Source organism: Salvia splendens, chromosome 2 (assembly GCF_004379255.2).
Source record: "Salvia splendens isolate huo1 chromosome 2, SspV2, whole genome shotgun sequence".
NCBI classification, from domain to species: Eukaryota; Viridiplantae; Streptophyta; class Magnoliopsida; order Lamiales; family Lamiaceae; genus Salvia; species Salvia splendens.
In genome coordinates, this window is record NC_056033.1 from 7,518,812 (window position 1) to 7,534,222 (window position 15,411).

Genomic DNA, 15,411 nt, shown 5'->3' on the forward strand with positions numbered 1-15,411 from the left:
CATTTTCTTCCTACCCATTGGTTCTAAATAGTCTTCTACTTCCATCTTTCTTCAAAACCGAGGAAATGAATGTAGGTGAAAATTGTTGGTATCGCGAAAGGGCTTGTATAAAATAGTGGCCGATTCAAAATGACAATTCAATGGAATGCTCTACTCGGTGTGCGAGAAGAAAGAAAAGGTTGGTGGGTGCAATTTTTCTCAATGGATACTTTAAGTGCCCGAAAAAAGAAAAGGCTTGAGAAAGTGCCCAAACGAAGCAATGAAAATTGAAGTTGAGGGAGATGGAACATTAAGTCATGAAGGTAGACAGAAAGATAGATTGGTATTGGTTGTTTTAGTTGTTTGCGGTGCTTTTATTTATGTATTTTTTGGCCTTATTAATTAGTTTGATAAACTAATTATCTTGTATTTTAGTTTCAGATGTAAAATATTGAAGCATCTGTTTTCGTATGTATGCCAGGGGTGGACTATTTGAGGGGGTAAGGGGTAAATGCCCCTCCTCAACACATTTTTTATCGTTTTATTTTTTACTTTTACAAATTTTTTCAATTTTCTTTATAAATGTCCCACCTCAAATTCTTTAAAAAAATTATATAAATAATTTTGCCCCTTCTAAATTAAATTCCTGGATCCGCCCCTTATATATGTTATATCTATTTTGTTGTAATGTAATTGTATTCGATACCCAACCCTAAACACCCTAATAACATTAATATAATTCAATTTGCATTGAATGGAGTAAGTTAAATGATAAATATCGTTTGAGGGAGAAATGATATGCTACATACCTTATGTGAACTTCTTTCGTTTGAAGCACATTTAGCGTTGTTTGTTTTGATTTATATATTTAGTTTGATTTTAATATATTAAAAAATGTTATTTAAATTTTTAATTTCACAAAATCTATCCTAGTCTAAAGTGCAAGTTGGGTGAAAAGACCTTGATTCCCTTTTTGGAGGGAAAAATAGAAAGATTGAGTGTCTTCTATCCAAAAACAATTTTTGAGGCAAAAATAATTGGACAAATAATGGTCTAATAAAATGCTAGCTTCTTGAAGAAATTTTAAAACAAATTTAAATAGTGCACTACCATTATTTTTTTATAATTAAGTTAATAAATTTATATATTAATTAGCCTTATATTTGGGTTTAAATTGGAATTGTGCTAGAGAGTTTAGTTTGCCTTCCATTTATTTAGGTTAAAATTGAGATTTAATCCTTTATTGCAATCATTTTTCTCCGAATTAATTCACAAGCTAAACGATAACACAGATATGTAATGTTTACAATTTTCATCATATATTTACTCGATTAAAGTTTTAATTCTTATATTTTAATTCACCTCTAATTAATTAAACAATACTACTGAGTTTATAGATTAAACTATGAAATAAGATGAAATTATATATATTTAAAATTAAATCTAACTAATTAACTTCTAATATAAAGAGTAGTGTAAATTGTCACATTATTCAAAACAAACAAGATGCATAAAATATTATCGTTATTTTAAGTGATAATTTACTTTTTATACGTATATGTGGCGGGAAGTAAGAAATTTATTCTTTCTAATATCAAAAAATCATTTAGCCTTTGGCCATGTTTATCAAGTTATGCTATGGTCTAAAATTAAACGGAAGAAATAAATAGTCAACTAAAATGTGATTATTGGTGTAACGCCCGCCTTTTTCCTTTCTTTTGGTCTATTTTTTTTAAGCGTCCTTGTTTTGTTTCGACAATCTATGAGTATGTTTTATCGAAAGATCGACGAATGTTTTGAATCGTGTTGTTGGTTAGTCGTGTGGTGAAAGTAGTCTGCGAGGTTGGTGTGAGATTCGTCGATAGGAAAATTGAGCGTTCGTTTACAATGTACTTGGAATAACACCAAAGTACTAAAATAATAAAACACCACAATTTAATCAATGTACTAAAATTATATATTTTTTGGCCTATCACTTTTGTCTATTTTTTAGCTCATTTATCCTTATTCAATTGGGCTACTTTTAATATGGCCATTTATTCATAATTCCAACATAAATCCCTTCCTCTAAACCCTTCTACACGTTTTTTTTTCCATCAATATCTCCACCCACCAAAAATCTCTTCAACAAACAAATCTAATCTCTGCATTATATATCTCTCCCCACAATTGCAACTTTTATCAGCCGTTTCATAATTTCCTCCAGTGCAGTTCTCTTCCCTTCCAACAGAGGTATAATCTTCCACTTTAATTTCAGTGTAAACCACTTTCTGAACATTAAATCCAAAGCACCATTTTGTTTTGTCACAGTTGAAAAGGAGGAATCGAGCCGTCTGTGAATCCAAATTTTCCCTGCAATCTCAATTTATTCTCCTCATTCCAAAGGTATAATCCCTAATTCTAGAGTTCCATGCATCTCATGGCATCTTCGAATACACGATAGTTCACTGGTCGAATTTGAAACAAATTCTTGAGATGTCTGCAAATTGTTGAATAATACCCTCCTCCTAAAGCTCCGATCTTTAATGCCGATAGAAGTTTCCCTTTTGTTTCCTCTCCAATTCAAATATTAAAAAATTTCAGGACTGCCCATTAATAAGTGAAATCAAACAAATAGAATTTTTAATAAAAGGTTAGAATGGGGTAAAGGAGATGGACTTACCGATTGTGAGTAGTAGCGCCGCCGGCGACGGAGGCTGAGCTGGTTGGAGCTCAGCGACGACGGAGAGGCTGGACGGCAGCAGCGGCAATTGGCGAATAGAGATAGCAGACGGTGAGAGGGAGATGAGGTTGTGTGCTGATTTAGGATAAATTGAGGTATGAGAATCGGAATTTAGGTTCTGCTTAAGGGAGATAGGGAGAGTGAGTTTGGTGTTTTATATGGTGAATTTATGGAAGGAAGGATTTTGATAAAGAGAACGAAGAACTAGAGAGAGAGTGGTTGTTTTAAATTGAAGAGGAAATAGTGAATATACGTGTAGTGGTTTGGCAGTATATTAAGTTACGGCATTTTCTTTTCTTTTCATTTCATTATTGAATGGGTTAGGTTGGGAGTATATTAAGGAGTTGACGGCAGAGAGTAGTTATAGGCTTTTACAGTTTTGTTTTCTTTTTCTTGTTTTTTTCTTTATCTCTAGTCTTATTTATGTATTGGGCCATTTTAATTTCATAAGTTGGGCCTCTAATTGATATTAGTATTGTTTAATGCTTGACTTCTAGTTAGACATGGGCTAATTTAATTATTTGATTTGGGTCGGCAGTGGGAGATTTCTAGTGCTAGAGTGGAAATACTTGTTGTTGAGTGGAGTTTTATTTGTTTTTGCTCAATTAATTAATTAATTCCTGAACTGATTATGGTTTGAGTTTCAAGTTAAAGAGCTATGTTTTTCCCCTAGGAAATGACTAAGGATATTGTGAGCACACACGTAGGATGCACGCATTGTTTTTTAAAATTAATTTATTACCTTGAAAAGTCTAATTTTGCATATTATGATATTTCAAAAAGGATGATCTTGTGCACGTTGTTGCGGTTGGAATAAGAAAGTGTGGAGGAGTTAAGCATTGAGGTGGGCTTTCTTTTTAAATAAGGACCATGTCCTAAATACTTTTTATGTGAAAGGAGGTGGAAAGGTTTGTCTTGCCATGTTTTGTTTTTGAATGAACCTATCTGAAGTGGCTATGCCATGTATGTTTAATCGAATTCGGGTCCCAGTAAGGCCGCAAACCCTGCTTGGACTAGTGTACACCCCGTAGATCGTGTGCCATCTCTTTGGAGTTGGCCGGTCTAGTGACTTGGTTCGTGGCCACGTTCCTTGTCATGTATGTTCAGATATGGTGATGGTGAATGTGGATGGAAAATGGTCGGCCGACCGGACTTGTGAAATATATGTTTTAGGTGTACTTGGGTTCTTTTAATTAAAACCCCCAAGGTCACTTGTTTATGGCTTGACAAACTACGTTTTGGCATGTGTCCACTGAGTGCATCAAGTACTCAGCCATGCATATTGTCTTTCTTAATGTGCAGATTGAGCGGCGATGGACGTGGAGGATGTTGAGCAGAGTTCATGGATGGTTTTTGTCATGATTAATAATTGTTGGATTTGTCGCGTCTTCATACTCGGCATTTTCCGTGTCTTGAACGCTTCCGCTAAGAGTCCTTTTCTTTAGAATTGTTTTATTCGTGCAGAGTCTAACTCGTTTGAAAATTGTTTATTGTCCATTCTTTATTTCTTAGAGTTGGTATTATTTTTTAGGAAAATATGATGACGTTTTCAAACTTAATTCAATTATTAGATTTTGGTCAAACATGTATGTTTTTCCCCTTCCTTCCCCACTTCTTTAATCCTCCCCTAGTCGCGATCAACCGTATTTTCTATCCTTAGAAAATGCGGGCGTGACAATTGGATAATACAAATTTTCTAACTTGTCTTCTCAAAGAAGTTTTAAATTTTAATGATTTAAATTATTCGTATATTTAATATGGATATGTTTAATATTCCATATATATTTTTCAAATTATATTTTTTAAAATTAAACTATTAAATTTATATATTAATTTACCTTTTATTTGGATTAGTGATTCGCAAGCACTGTCAATAAACATCTTTACTCACACATATTTTCTTTATTTGTATATCTTATTCTAATTAACTCATACTCTTTTATCATTAGTCACACATTTTTTTTTGTCATTAATTTTATTATTTTTACTCCAATTAAATTATAAATTAAAATTGCATAAATATGTCATTCACTAGGTAGTAGTAAATTATTCATTAGAGTGAGGCAAGATAAGTACATTTTTGTTTTTTAAAATCTTCATATTGCTTTAAATTCTTATTTTCTATATGTTTATTATATTTTGTATTCATTATTTGAAACTTTTATATCACGTGCACAGCACGAGTGTTAATAGTAGTTCATAAAAATCAAAGCTTGATTTGTTATTTTATTAGGTGTTAATAGTAGTTCATAAAAATCAAAGCTTGATTTGTTATTTTATTAATGTATTCAAAGTTATAGAGAAAACGAGTAAATCAAGCTTTGATTTTTATTAATTTTGTGAAATTGAAAATTTCAATAACATTTTTTAATGTATTAGAATCAAACTAAATATATAAATTAAAACGAACAATGTTAAATGTACTTCAAACAAGAGTGATGCTCATATAAGGTGTGTAACATATCATTCATCTCGTTTGAGATATCAAAACGATCACAAAATGATATAAGTATCTGTAATGTTTAAACAGCAATGTAAAAATATCGTTTTGCATACTTAAACTAAAGTTAATCACATTCTAAGGTATTGGGAAATTTAATGTCTGAAAAATGGCTGCTGTAATTGGGCAAAAATGCGCCTTATAGACTTAGGGGCTTTGATATGTTGAAAAAGTAGTATTAAAGAATACAAAATGTAAAATATAAAGATCAGAAAAGATATTTTTAAAATATAAGGACTGCAAATGTGTATAGATGAAAATAAAGGATTCTAAAATGTACTCCTACTACTTTATTATATTTTAAATTCATAAGTATAATAATGAATTGATTAAATTAGTGTTTGAATTAATTGAGCATGGATACTTAGTTACTCCAGTTAAAATAAAATTAGCAGACAAGCAAAGAGCGCCATTGCCGCTCTGCGCAATTTCAAAATCCTCTCTCTCACTTGAATGAATGCAGCTTAGCGGTGGATGTGGTCTTCTCCGCAAATATTCGTGGAGAATCGGAAATGCTTGAGCGATTGATCGATGGAAGGGGAGCCTGAACTTCCGGCCCCATCTGCCGAGGCGAAGTTCTTAAACCACGAGCAGAGCCGCCCGATTAACATCAACCCCGACTCGATTAATCTCAGCCGTTCTTTCAACACCACCTCCACCTACAACTCGTCAGCGTCGTCCTCGTCGCATTCCCCTCCCGATTTCGTTCGCGATATTCAAGCCGCCTTCAAACGACACCGTCCCGTAGGTATAGTGTGTTTTTGTTAATGTCTGTGGCTGTGGCTAGGGGTTTTAAGCATAGGAGACCATGAATTAGGAAAAAATAGAAATCGGATGCATAAAAGTTCGTAAACAAAATTGGGATATTATCCTGCAGTCTGTACCTTACTTTGGATACCTCTGACTATAGACGGTTTAATGTGCTGGGGTTTTCGGTTTCTACCTCGTGAACTGCATTTTTATAGTATAATCCAGTAGTGCATATAGTGATGAATTCTTTTTCAAAGATACGATCTTTAATGTCTTATGCTATAAATGTAGTACCCTAGTCTTAAAATTAGCTCTAATTTTGCTTCAAGCTAGCTTTGTGATTCAAATGTTGATGTAGGTAGTGATTTTGAAGCATTCATGTGGAAAAAGGAATTTATCCATCTTTAGTTGATGTTTGTGGGACTTATTTAAATTATTTTGTAGAGTAAGGTAAGTTTGTTTGGTGTATTATCAATTTAGCTTTGCTAAACATTTGTATTGGATTTGTTTGCATGGACAATTAGCCGTAATGCATAGGCCGAGAAGAAATGTGGTTCCTCAACGAGAGACTCCAAAAGAATCAAATCTAAAACCACAATCAATATTAGAATCCAAAAAATGCAAAGAGGATATCCTGCAGAGTTGTAGGATACAATCACGACGATGTGCCAATAACGACGATGTTTCAATAACTCCACCTTCAGAAGGGATTACCACTCTAGATGCACATGATGTAGACCAACCTACTAGACCTCAGATCAATGATGCAGTTGCTTCGTTGAGACCATGCCCCGGGAATGCTCAAGGGGAAGTACAGAGGAAGGTTCATTTTTCCAGAAATGCCATTGCCACAGCTCGTGGTAATTATCGATCCTATTTGTTAATTAACAATTCAATGGGATGTCAGAATGTTTTGCAAGTTTAATTAATAAAAACGAGATAACTAACTGAAAATATTATGTAAATGCATGCCAAGTAGAGTGGTAAAACTAGGGGTTAGTAGCAGTTCTCAGTTTATATAAGATACTGCAAATTGTCTATGCAGGGGCCGATGATCAAATGGCCATCGGAACAGGTGATTTGTTGTCTCATATGGATTCACTTGCATTGACAGAAACGGAGACGGGTATGGGTAATCAAGTGGATGCTTCAGCTGGTGTCAATCAGGACTGGAGAAACCATAATTTTCAAAGCATGGAAATGGAAAGCAGTCTTAGGTCTGAGGGAGGTATTTCTTCTATATTGACTGGAGGGACAATAGGTGTTCATGATCAGCTCCACCAGTTTGGAAACTTTTTACATAATGATTTAAATAATGCCTTGACACAGTCTTCAGTGATTGGATCATCTTGCGTTACTTCAACGCTGATGAACTCAAGCTCTGCTCCTATGATTAGTTCAACAACTTATTGCTCGAAATCTCAAGCAGGCGGTGCTCAATTGGGCACTGGGCCAGCTGAAGAAGCTGAAGGTCAAATGGATGTTGTGCAGCCATCATGTTCTTTATTCAAGAACGCTGGTGGAGAATCAGCTCCTCAATCAGCCGTGACCTCACAAGCTATCAGCTCTGCTTTTGCAACAGCAATGGAAGTCAATAAATCATCTGGTCCATGTAAGGAGTTACAGACTAGTTTGCCTATTGCTAAAGATTCTCCACAAGTAGACAACAGCTATCCAGTCAAAGGAGATATTCCCAATGTAAAATCTCAACATCCGCCATCAGATGATCCGCTATCAGATACAAAATTGGAAAATTCTAAGTCAGAGAAACCAGGAAGAGAGGCTACTGGTAAAGCAACATCAACTTCTCGTAAGAAGGGTTACGATCCTGACTTATTTTTCAAAGTTAATGGAAAGCTCTATCAAAGACTTGGCAAGATAGGTAGTGGTGGAAGTAGTGAGGTCCACAAAGTTATATCATCGGATTGCACAATTTATGCCTTGAAGAAGATAAAACTCAAAGGCCGTGACTATGCCACTGCATTTGGATTCTGCCAAGAAATAGAGTACTTAACCAAACTGAGGGGGAAGAACAACATCATTCAGCTGATTGATTATGAGGTATTATCTCTATCAGATTCTAACTCTGAGTATTTATACCACTTGGAACTTGTTAGGTCACAGCATGTAATTTAAATATCAACTACTCCCCTGTCCCTAAAAAGTCCCTTTTTTGCCATTTGGTACATCCACAGAAATTAGTCCCCATTCCATATATCGACACTACCTCAAACATATTATCATCAATATATCAAATTATATGCCCTTTCTCCACTCACAATACATTTATTAATTGTTTCTAACACTACCCCTAGGTGAGATCCTTAACTAGTTTATTTTGATGATACTGTGGTCCTCCTCCTTTGGTTTGTTGTGAAAGGTAGCTTTGAACTTTAAATTCGGAATTATAACCATATCATGGACAAGTTTACCAATATTTAGCATTCTCAACATACTTTTTCCTCTGCAGACATGCTTACTTGATGCTTTGCCAATTAGTTGTAAGAGCTCCTTATCACTTGGTTTGATAGTTGTTACTATTAAAAGAGGTATTCGTTCATAAATATCAAGTATTCCGTACTAAACAAGTGCTGCTTTAGCAAGAATAAGAAAATAACCATTGTCCTTCAATCTCCCAAATAAGTTTACCCTGGTTACGACGCGGGTGTGGCACCACCTAAGTGTTAGATATTCACTTTAAATGATTGGAATGGATGCAGCAATTTTTGTTTCCTTGCCTTCAAATGGTCCGCTATGAATATAGAGAGCAAGCTAGGTTTACTTTATGTGAAATGAATGAAGCAGCATTAACTCTGTTTAACTAGTTGACTCACTGTAGAGATTGCCAAAATTACATTAGAATGCACTAAAATCATATATATATATATGTTTGAGCTGTTGGTAAGATTTTCTAAACAAATTGGTGACAAAGTTGATCTGAGAAACTAAAACACTTATCTAAGGTGCTGTTTTAGTCAAAAAATGTTCTGCAAGAAGAAAGGAAAATCATTTGCTGAAGTTAGAATTTAAAGTGAAAGAACCTCTTCTTTCTAATTTTTATGTGAATATTACATGTACAAAATACAAACTTATATCTACTTGTGTTTTTAGGTGACAGATAAGAATTTACTCAGGGAAGTGATGCATGGTTCAATGAGCAATAAGGAAGCCAGGGTTAGAGATGATGGGTTTATATACATGGTACTTGAGTATGGAGAAATTGATTTAGCCCACATGCTAGCTCAGAAATGGAAGGAACTGGATGGTTCTAATGCCAGTATAGATGAGAACTGGCTCCGATTTTATTGGCAGGTCCTTAACGTAATCCATTCCGTCATTACCTCTATACTTGCTCAAGAAACTGGTCATTTCAAAGAATAAAGCAATGTATTAGTATTATATTAACATCTCACTTTGCATATTATGTTGCAGCAAATACTTCAAGCAGTAAACACTATTCATGAGGAGCGTATCGTGCATTCTGATCTGAAGCCAGCTAATTTTCTTCTGGTGAGAGGTTTCCTGAAGCTAATAGATTTTGGGATTGCCAAGGCTATAATGAGTGACACGACAAACATTCAACGGGACTCACAGGTTCCCTTCTATTATTTTAAAACTTTATATTTACTTTGGGATGCTAGTTACCTCCTACAAGTAGTTTTACATGCCAGAATGTCATTAAATCCATAAAAATATGATTACATTTCTTTTATAGTAAAAACAATTAAGCACTAAAAAAATTCTCTCAAAATCCCCAATGATCTTTCAAGTCTTTAGTCTGGCTATTGTAATACTACTATCTTCATTGAGATATTTATGTCTTTGAGCTCGAGGTTTTAATTTTTTCACGAAAGTACCCCTTAAATTTAGCAATATGAATATGGATTGCAGGTCGGGACCCTAAGTTACATGTCTCCAGAAGCATTTATGTGTAATGAGACTGATGCTAACGGAAACACAATAAAATGTGGCCGTCCTTCTGATATCTGGTCCCTTGGATGCATCCTCTACCAAATGGTCTATGGACGAACGCCTTTTGCAGACTACAAAACTTTCTGGGCAAAATTCAAAGTCATCACTGATCCGAATCATGAGATCATATATGAACCTCTCCCCAACCTGTGGCTTCTGGATCTCTTGAAGAAATGTCTTGCTTGGGACCGGAATGAGCGTTGGAGGATCCCTCAACTACTCCAACACCCTTTTCTCGTTCCTCCTGTTCCACCTAAATCACCTAGCCCTCCTGATCAACTTTGTACAATGCTTCAACTAATTACCGAATCAACTGCAGACGATCAAAAGGGTGCGCTGCTATGCTCTCAACTCCACGGCATGCTAACAGACCCTAGAGTGTCTGTATCAAGGGACCAGTTGCGCAAGTTTTTGCAAATCCTCAACCGTTTGCTTTGAGCTCTGGGAACAGTTAGCTAGCTCATGAAGAAACTTGAAGACCAGATCAATGCTTCATTTTCTTCAAAAGATTTGGAGTTGTTTATTTCTTTGACAATCTTATTGTGGTTTAGGTTCCCTTCTTGTTAAGCTTTGTTCATTCGTGGAAAGAGTTGGCTTTGTAATATACATATAGATATATGTAGAATATGTGGCAGTACTGACAAATGCCACCATCTTCACAAGTAAGCTATCCTTTCATGTTATACCTACAGAGTAGTAGTACTTGTTTTGTTGGATTGAGCTTTTGAAGAAATTTTTTCGAACCTATTTGAAGTGGTCAATTTTATCAGTTAAATTACGCATCTGATGTTATCTGCTTTGAGTTCGAATGCCACTAATAAGGGGAGAAAGGAAAAATGTATAATCGAAAAGTTCACAGTCTCATTCAATCACACTATAAAAGTGAGGATGATTGTAGTTCACTCTAATACTTTATGTTCTCTTTCACCATGCTGGTATTAGTATACATACATAAATACCATTTTAGCAACAGTAACACAATCTTGCAATGTGTGAAAACACCATTCTTCCAATCGAGGATCAGCAGTGAGTGTTGAGGATTGGTCTTCGACTTGAGAATGAAGCTTGTACAAAGCCTAGCAACAATAACACAATCTTGCAATGACTGTCAAATTACCATTCTTTGACTCGAGGATCAGCTCTGAGTGTCAAGCATCAGTTTACGACTTGAGAATGAAGCATGTACAAAGCCTCTGCACGAGCTTCCTCCACCTTATTCATGAGTTCCACCATGAACGGACTCTTTGTTCCATGAGTCACTCGCAATATGTCCAACGCTTTCATCAGTGATCTAACTGCCGCTTCTGTCTCTCCCAGCAACCTGCAAATTCAGACATGTCGACTCAACTAGAGTGGCCATGGTAGACCAAGAAGATGGGCTACAACTATTCTACAGAGAGGCATTTGATGCCCACTTGACTCGGAGAAAATTCTCACCATTCGAATTTCCCACACATATAATATTGTAGTCCCACCAGAGGGTAAGATCTTGGATAAACTCCTGCATGACCAAAAGGATGTTTAAGCCACAAAGCAAGAAGGAGAGAGGGCTATTGAAGTTACAATGGCACACAAAATCACTCAGAAACCAACAAGTGTAATAGCACTTCACAAACATCAACTTTGCAGCTGCAACATCTATTTATTCTTCTTAATGGCAACATATATGAAGATCTTCGAGAACTAAAAATCAAAGAAGCCAGATGCACTAGTGTAGCATATCATATCGTCAACTATCAATTTAAAACATCTTGGAATGCTAGTCTATGAGTAAAACCCAGCAATATTATGCATCAGCATTCATCTAAGATTCACCGTATTCCCGCTTAGAGCGAATCATTTGATAAATGAGGTACATACTCTCATAAGCCGGAATTGTCAGTCTGCAATATGAAAGTGCTTCCCTCCAATCCTGCAGCTCCATAAATATCTAAAGAAATAGGATTTCCGATTAACAATTAGTACAATACATAGAATAGTCTGGGGCAAAGAAAGGAATCAACCTTGTCATTTGGCAAACAGTCTGTAAAACAAGAAATACTTTTAAGACTATGGAAGTAAATTTCAAACTGCAAACAACCTTAATGAGAGTCTCCTGATTTCGCATAAGACTGATTGATAATGGTTGGTACAGTTGTAATTGCAATTCTTCAATCATCTTATAAGCCTCAATTGCCTCAGTCTTATCTGAATCTTTTTAAGGATCTCATTGCTTCTCATTGTTTCAGTTTGACTTCCATATACTAGTGTTGATGAAAACCATAAGCTTTATCAACTACCTTACTAGAGAGTAGGACTGGGGAAACGGTTTTCTGTTTCGGTTGTCAATTCTTGGTTAACCGAGAACCGAAAACAGAGGTCAAGGTCCGGTTTGGGTTTGGGGCATTACGGTTCCGTCGGTTCCCGGTTAGAACCGAGAACTGAATAGCCTACCTTCATCCTAGCGCATTCACGAGAGATCGAATCGAATCCCGACTGTAACAATTTTAGAAAAATTTTGGACAGCGGCTGGATTTCGGTTCTAAAAATGAAACCGACTAATTGAACGCACCCCCGTCTCGGTTTAGGTCCCATTTTCGACTTTCGTCATTTTCCAGCGTTGGTAAACCGACATTTCGGTTCGGTTGGGAACCGACCATTTCCCAGCCCTACTAGAGAGTAGAGATGAATAATGCAAGTAACTAAATCAGAAAGTTCAAGGATACGACCAGAAGAAAGCAACACGGAAGCTTTCTCTGACATTGATTTCAATTTTATAGTGATGTTAGTAATTTCTTCTTTCTCCCGAAGAAGTCCACATTGCTGGCAAATGAACCCTTTGTCATCTGTCGTTAAATAATAGATTAGTAAATTGACTTCAGAGGGATACAGAAGGTAACAACATTCTCTATTAACAAAGGTGTACCAGAGTCGCGTAGCAGAAATCCATCACATTGACTATCCTTGCACCTATAACCTTCCAGAACTGCACTTTCTCGAATATCATCAGATTGTCCCTTAAGCATGGAATACACTAGTTCAGAAGACCAGAAAACAGTAGATCGATTCTCAAATTTGTTAAAGAATTATGCTAAGAAACAGAGAGGGGCTATCCAAAGTACCAATTTTATGCAGCGAGAACAAGCACAAGTGAAATAGTACTGTTCTTTAAGAGCCTTCTGCCGTGTTAAAGTGCTTCCAGCAATATCTACATAACTGATTAATACCTTCAGAAAGCAGTGATAACAATGTATAAGAATACCCATCAAATCTGAAGATCCATTGATAGCATAACGACCTTCAACACTCAAAAACTTGCAGATATATTAAACAAAAGGAAATTATCAGATATTTACCTCAGTACCTTTTGGGATATGCTGCATGGCCCGTACAACTGCAAGTCTTCCCTCAAATACTAGAACAGAATTTGGTAAACAGCTAAAATAGCCAAACTAGTCAGATATATTATTGTGGCAAGGCTATGTTGCAGTCTGGCAGATTATTGATTATCTGTGAAAATACCTGTGATTGATGATAGAAATGAAAGGGTACAGCCCTGTTCCATGGGGCCTCAATTCGCTGTCACTAATAGTATGTGCATTGCATGCTAGCTGGGTGTTGAAAATAAGAAATGAGACAATAATTCATTGAGACCGGATCACTGGAACATTTACTTGAACTGACACTCAAATGATCCCAATAGTCAGTAAATTAAGTATAAACTACTTTCCTAATGCTTCAGTTTCTAAATTTATGTGACTCTAACCACCAAATGCCTTATTTCATAGTACTACATATTAAAGCCATTTAACAAAATACGGATTTAATGCAACAAAGAATAACATTTCCTGCTGTAACTTCAGCAATGAGTAGGATATCGAGAAATCTCCCCAGGCATGAAATATAAGAGCAGCGACAACTAAAAATATAAAAATGATGTTTTAGTTCATTAGATACCTTGGAAAAATTTTCTGCAATCTCTTTGACGTTGATCTCAAAATCGGGACATGGGAGTATCAAATTGACAAGGTTAGCCATCTGTGCATACAGCAGCAGCTGTTTCTCATTGATATCTGACATATCTATTTTTGTTTTGTTAAGAATACAATAGCTGTATAAGTTTAACATGCTTTATACCGTAGAATGCATAAGTCTGGACTAAAACACTACCCAAGGATACGAGAAACCAGCGCTTCCACATACTTGTAACTTTCTGTAGCAGATGTAGGGATAACCTAGTAGCATTAAAATCATCAACCATCATTGGGCTCATTGCAATTATCTGTATTTGTTGAGCATGAACGTTTTACCCCTCAACAGAGTAGAACTTCAGAAATATGGTAAAAGACAATGCAATTAATTAAGCATACATTAATGATAAAAACACCTAGGGCAGTTGTTAAGTTCCATGACAGATAAACTTCCAATACATAAGTTGAAGATTTATAGATTTTCCCTGAGTGTTCTATTTGATTTAGCAACTGGCTTGAAATTGCAAATATTAGGCTACTCAAAATGCACTTGGTGCATCAAAACCTTGTGAATGCCACAAATAAAATTAACATTCAGTTTAGACAACAATGCTAAAAGGGGAATCGAAACAGTGTATCTATTACATGAAGAATTTCTATGCAACTAACATAATTATGCAGTGCCAAGGCAGGGATAGGTGAAAAAGCCTTCCTCACTTGAAAGAGACATTAGCTATTACTACATTTTTACATCCATTTACAATTTTCTTCATTAACCTTTTCTTCATTAACCTTTTCTTCTTGATCCAAAGTTCGACTCTACAAGTCTAACATGGAATGTGCTACTTTACCATCAACGGTAACCAAGATCAGGCACTCACCTTCTCAATTTCCAGCTTTCGCTTTACACAAAGCTTCGACATCAATCGTAAGGATGGCGTGAGCGAATTCACTCTTTGCTTGTCGACCTTCGACAGCACCCTGCACTCTGCAGAATGCAACTTCCAATCTGACCTCTGAAATTAATCAGAAAATGTAGCTACTTATCACACACAATACAAAATTCCCAGAAAATCAGCAAAACAAGAAACTAAACTCCTGTTCAAGATAAAAAAATCTCCACTCTTTTCAACCCAAAAGCACACCAAACATCAACATATTCACCTGACATTCGCTGCTACAATACCAAATAACACGGCAACCAGAGCATTTCTTCAGGTTGGTTGATGAAAAGCACCACTCACACTTGTTCTTGTTTGGGACACAAACATATGGATTCTCACTCAATATCACTTCCCCTGCAGCTCAAGACCATCAAAATCAATAACTGCAACAACTCAAAAAAATTATCGAAGATAGAGAGAGAAAAAAGGCAACTTCTTTCTCGACAAACCTGGGGAGAAATCACGCGCTGCGAAAAGGCAGCGGCCCTTTTCTGGAAGAGTCGAAAATTTTAAACCTTTTTCGTTTAATGCCTTCTTTAGTTCTTCCATTGACGCAGAAACTCGAATTTCGCTACTGTGTAAAGTTGCAGAGAC

General features: G+C 35.9%; 2 protein-coding genes across 4 annotated transcripts; one reads left to right on the forward strand and one right to left on the reverse strand.

Moving 5' to 3' along the window:
• The first annotated feature begins 5,570 nt into the window (after positions 1 to 5,570).
• Positions 5,571 to 10,698, forward strand: LOC121760449 (serine/threonine-protein kinase MPS1-like). 3 transcript variants are annotated; one of them, XM_042156112.1, is made up of 6 exons: positions 5,571 to 5,949; positions 6,476 to 6,811; positions 6,997 to 8,012; positions 9,063 to 9,263; positions 9,384 to 9,545; positions 9,843 to 10,698. In XM_042156112.1, exons 1-6 carry the CDS (start codon positions 5,733 to 5,735, stop codon positions 10,359 to 10,361), a joined length of 2,451 nt encoding a protein of 816 aa, XP_042012046.1. In that variant the 5' UTR covers positions 5,571 to 5,732; the 3' UTR covers positions 10,362 to 10,698. The 3 variants fall into 3 exon arrangements, with proteins under 3 accessions (XP_042012046.1, XP_042012049.1, XP_042012052.1); XM_042156115.1 differs by having other exon boundaries at positions 7,066 to 8,012; XM_042156118.1 differs by having other exon boundaries at positions 5,819 to 5,945.
• Positions 10,699 to 10,764: 66 nt separating this feature from the next.
• LOC121786462 (histone-lysine N-methyltransferase ASHR1-like) lies at positions 10,765 to 15,401 on the reverse strand. The gene is made up of 14 exons (XM_042185109.1): positions 15,267 to 15,401; positions 15,038 to 15,171; positions 14,755 to 14,889; positions 14,083 to 14,137; positions 13,860 to 13,984; positions 13,425 to 13,513; positions 13,259 to 13,340; positions 13,025 to 13,129; positions 12,829 to 12,919; positions 12,629 to 12,748; positions 12,004 to 12,110; positions 11,784 to 11,853; positions 11,361 to 11,424; positions 10,765 to 11,244 (listed from the first exon to the last, which is right to left on the reverse strand). The coding sequence occupies exons 1-14, from the start codon at positions 15,364 to 15,366 to the stop codon at positions 11,079 to 11,081; spliced, it is 1,443 nt and encodes a 480-aa protein (XP_042041043.1). The 5' UTR covers positions 15,367 to 15,401; the 3' UTR covers positions 10,765 to 11,078.
• Positions 15,402 to 15,411: the final 10 nt, after the last annotated feature.

Coding starts and splice junctions, on each gene's coding strand:
- LOC121786462 (XM_042185109.1), bottom strand. CDS start 15,366: ATGGAAGAACTAAAGAAGGCATTAAACGAAAAAGGTTTAAAATTTTCG. Junction 12,749..12,828: donor ATTTCTGCTACGCGACTCTG/GTACACCTTTGT, acceptor ATTTAACGACAG/ATGACAAAGGGTTCATTTGC. Junction 11,245..11,360: donor ATGTGTGGGAAATTCGAATG/GTGAGAATTTTC, acceptor CTGAATTTGCAG/GTTGCTGGGAGAGACAGAAG.
- LOC121760449 (XM_042156112.1), top strand. CDS start 5,733: ATGGAAGGGGAGCCTGAACTTCCGGCCCCATCTGCCGAGGCGAAGTTC. Junction 6,812..6,996: donor TGCCATTGCCACAGCTCGTG/GTAATTATCGAT, acceptor TTGTCTATGCAG/GGGCCGATGATCAAATGGCC. Junction 9,546..9,842: donor ACATTCAACGGGACTCACAG/GTTCCCTTCTAT, acceptor TATGGATTGCAG/GTCGGGACCCTAAGTTACAT.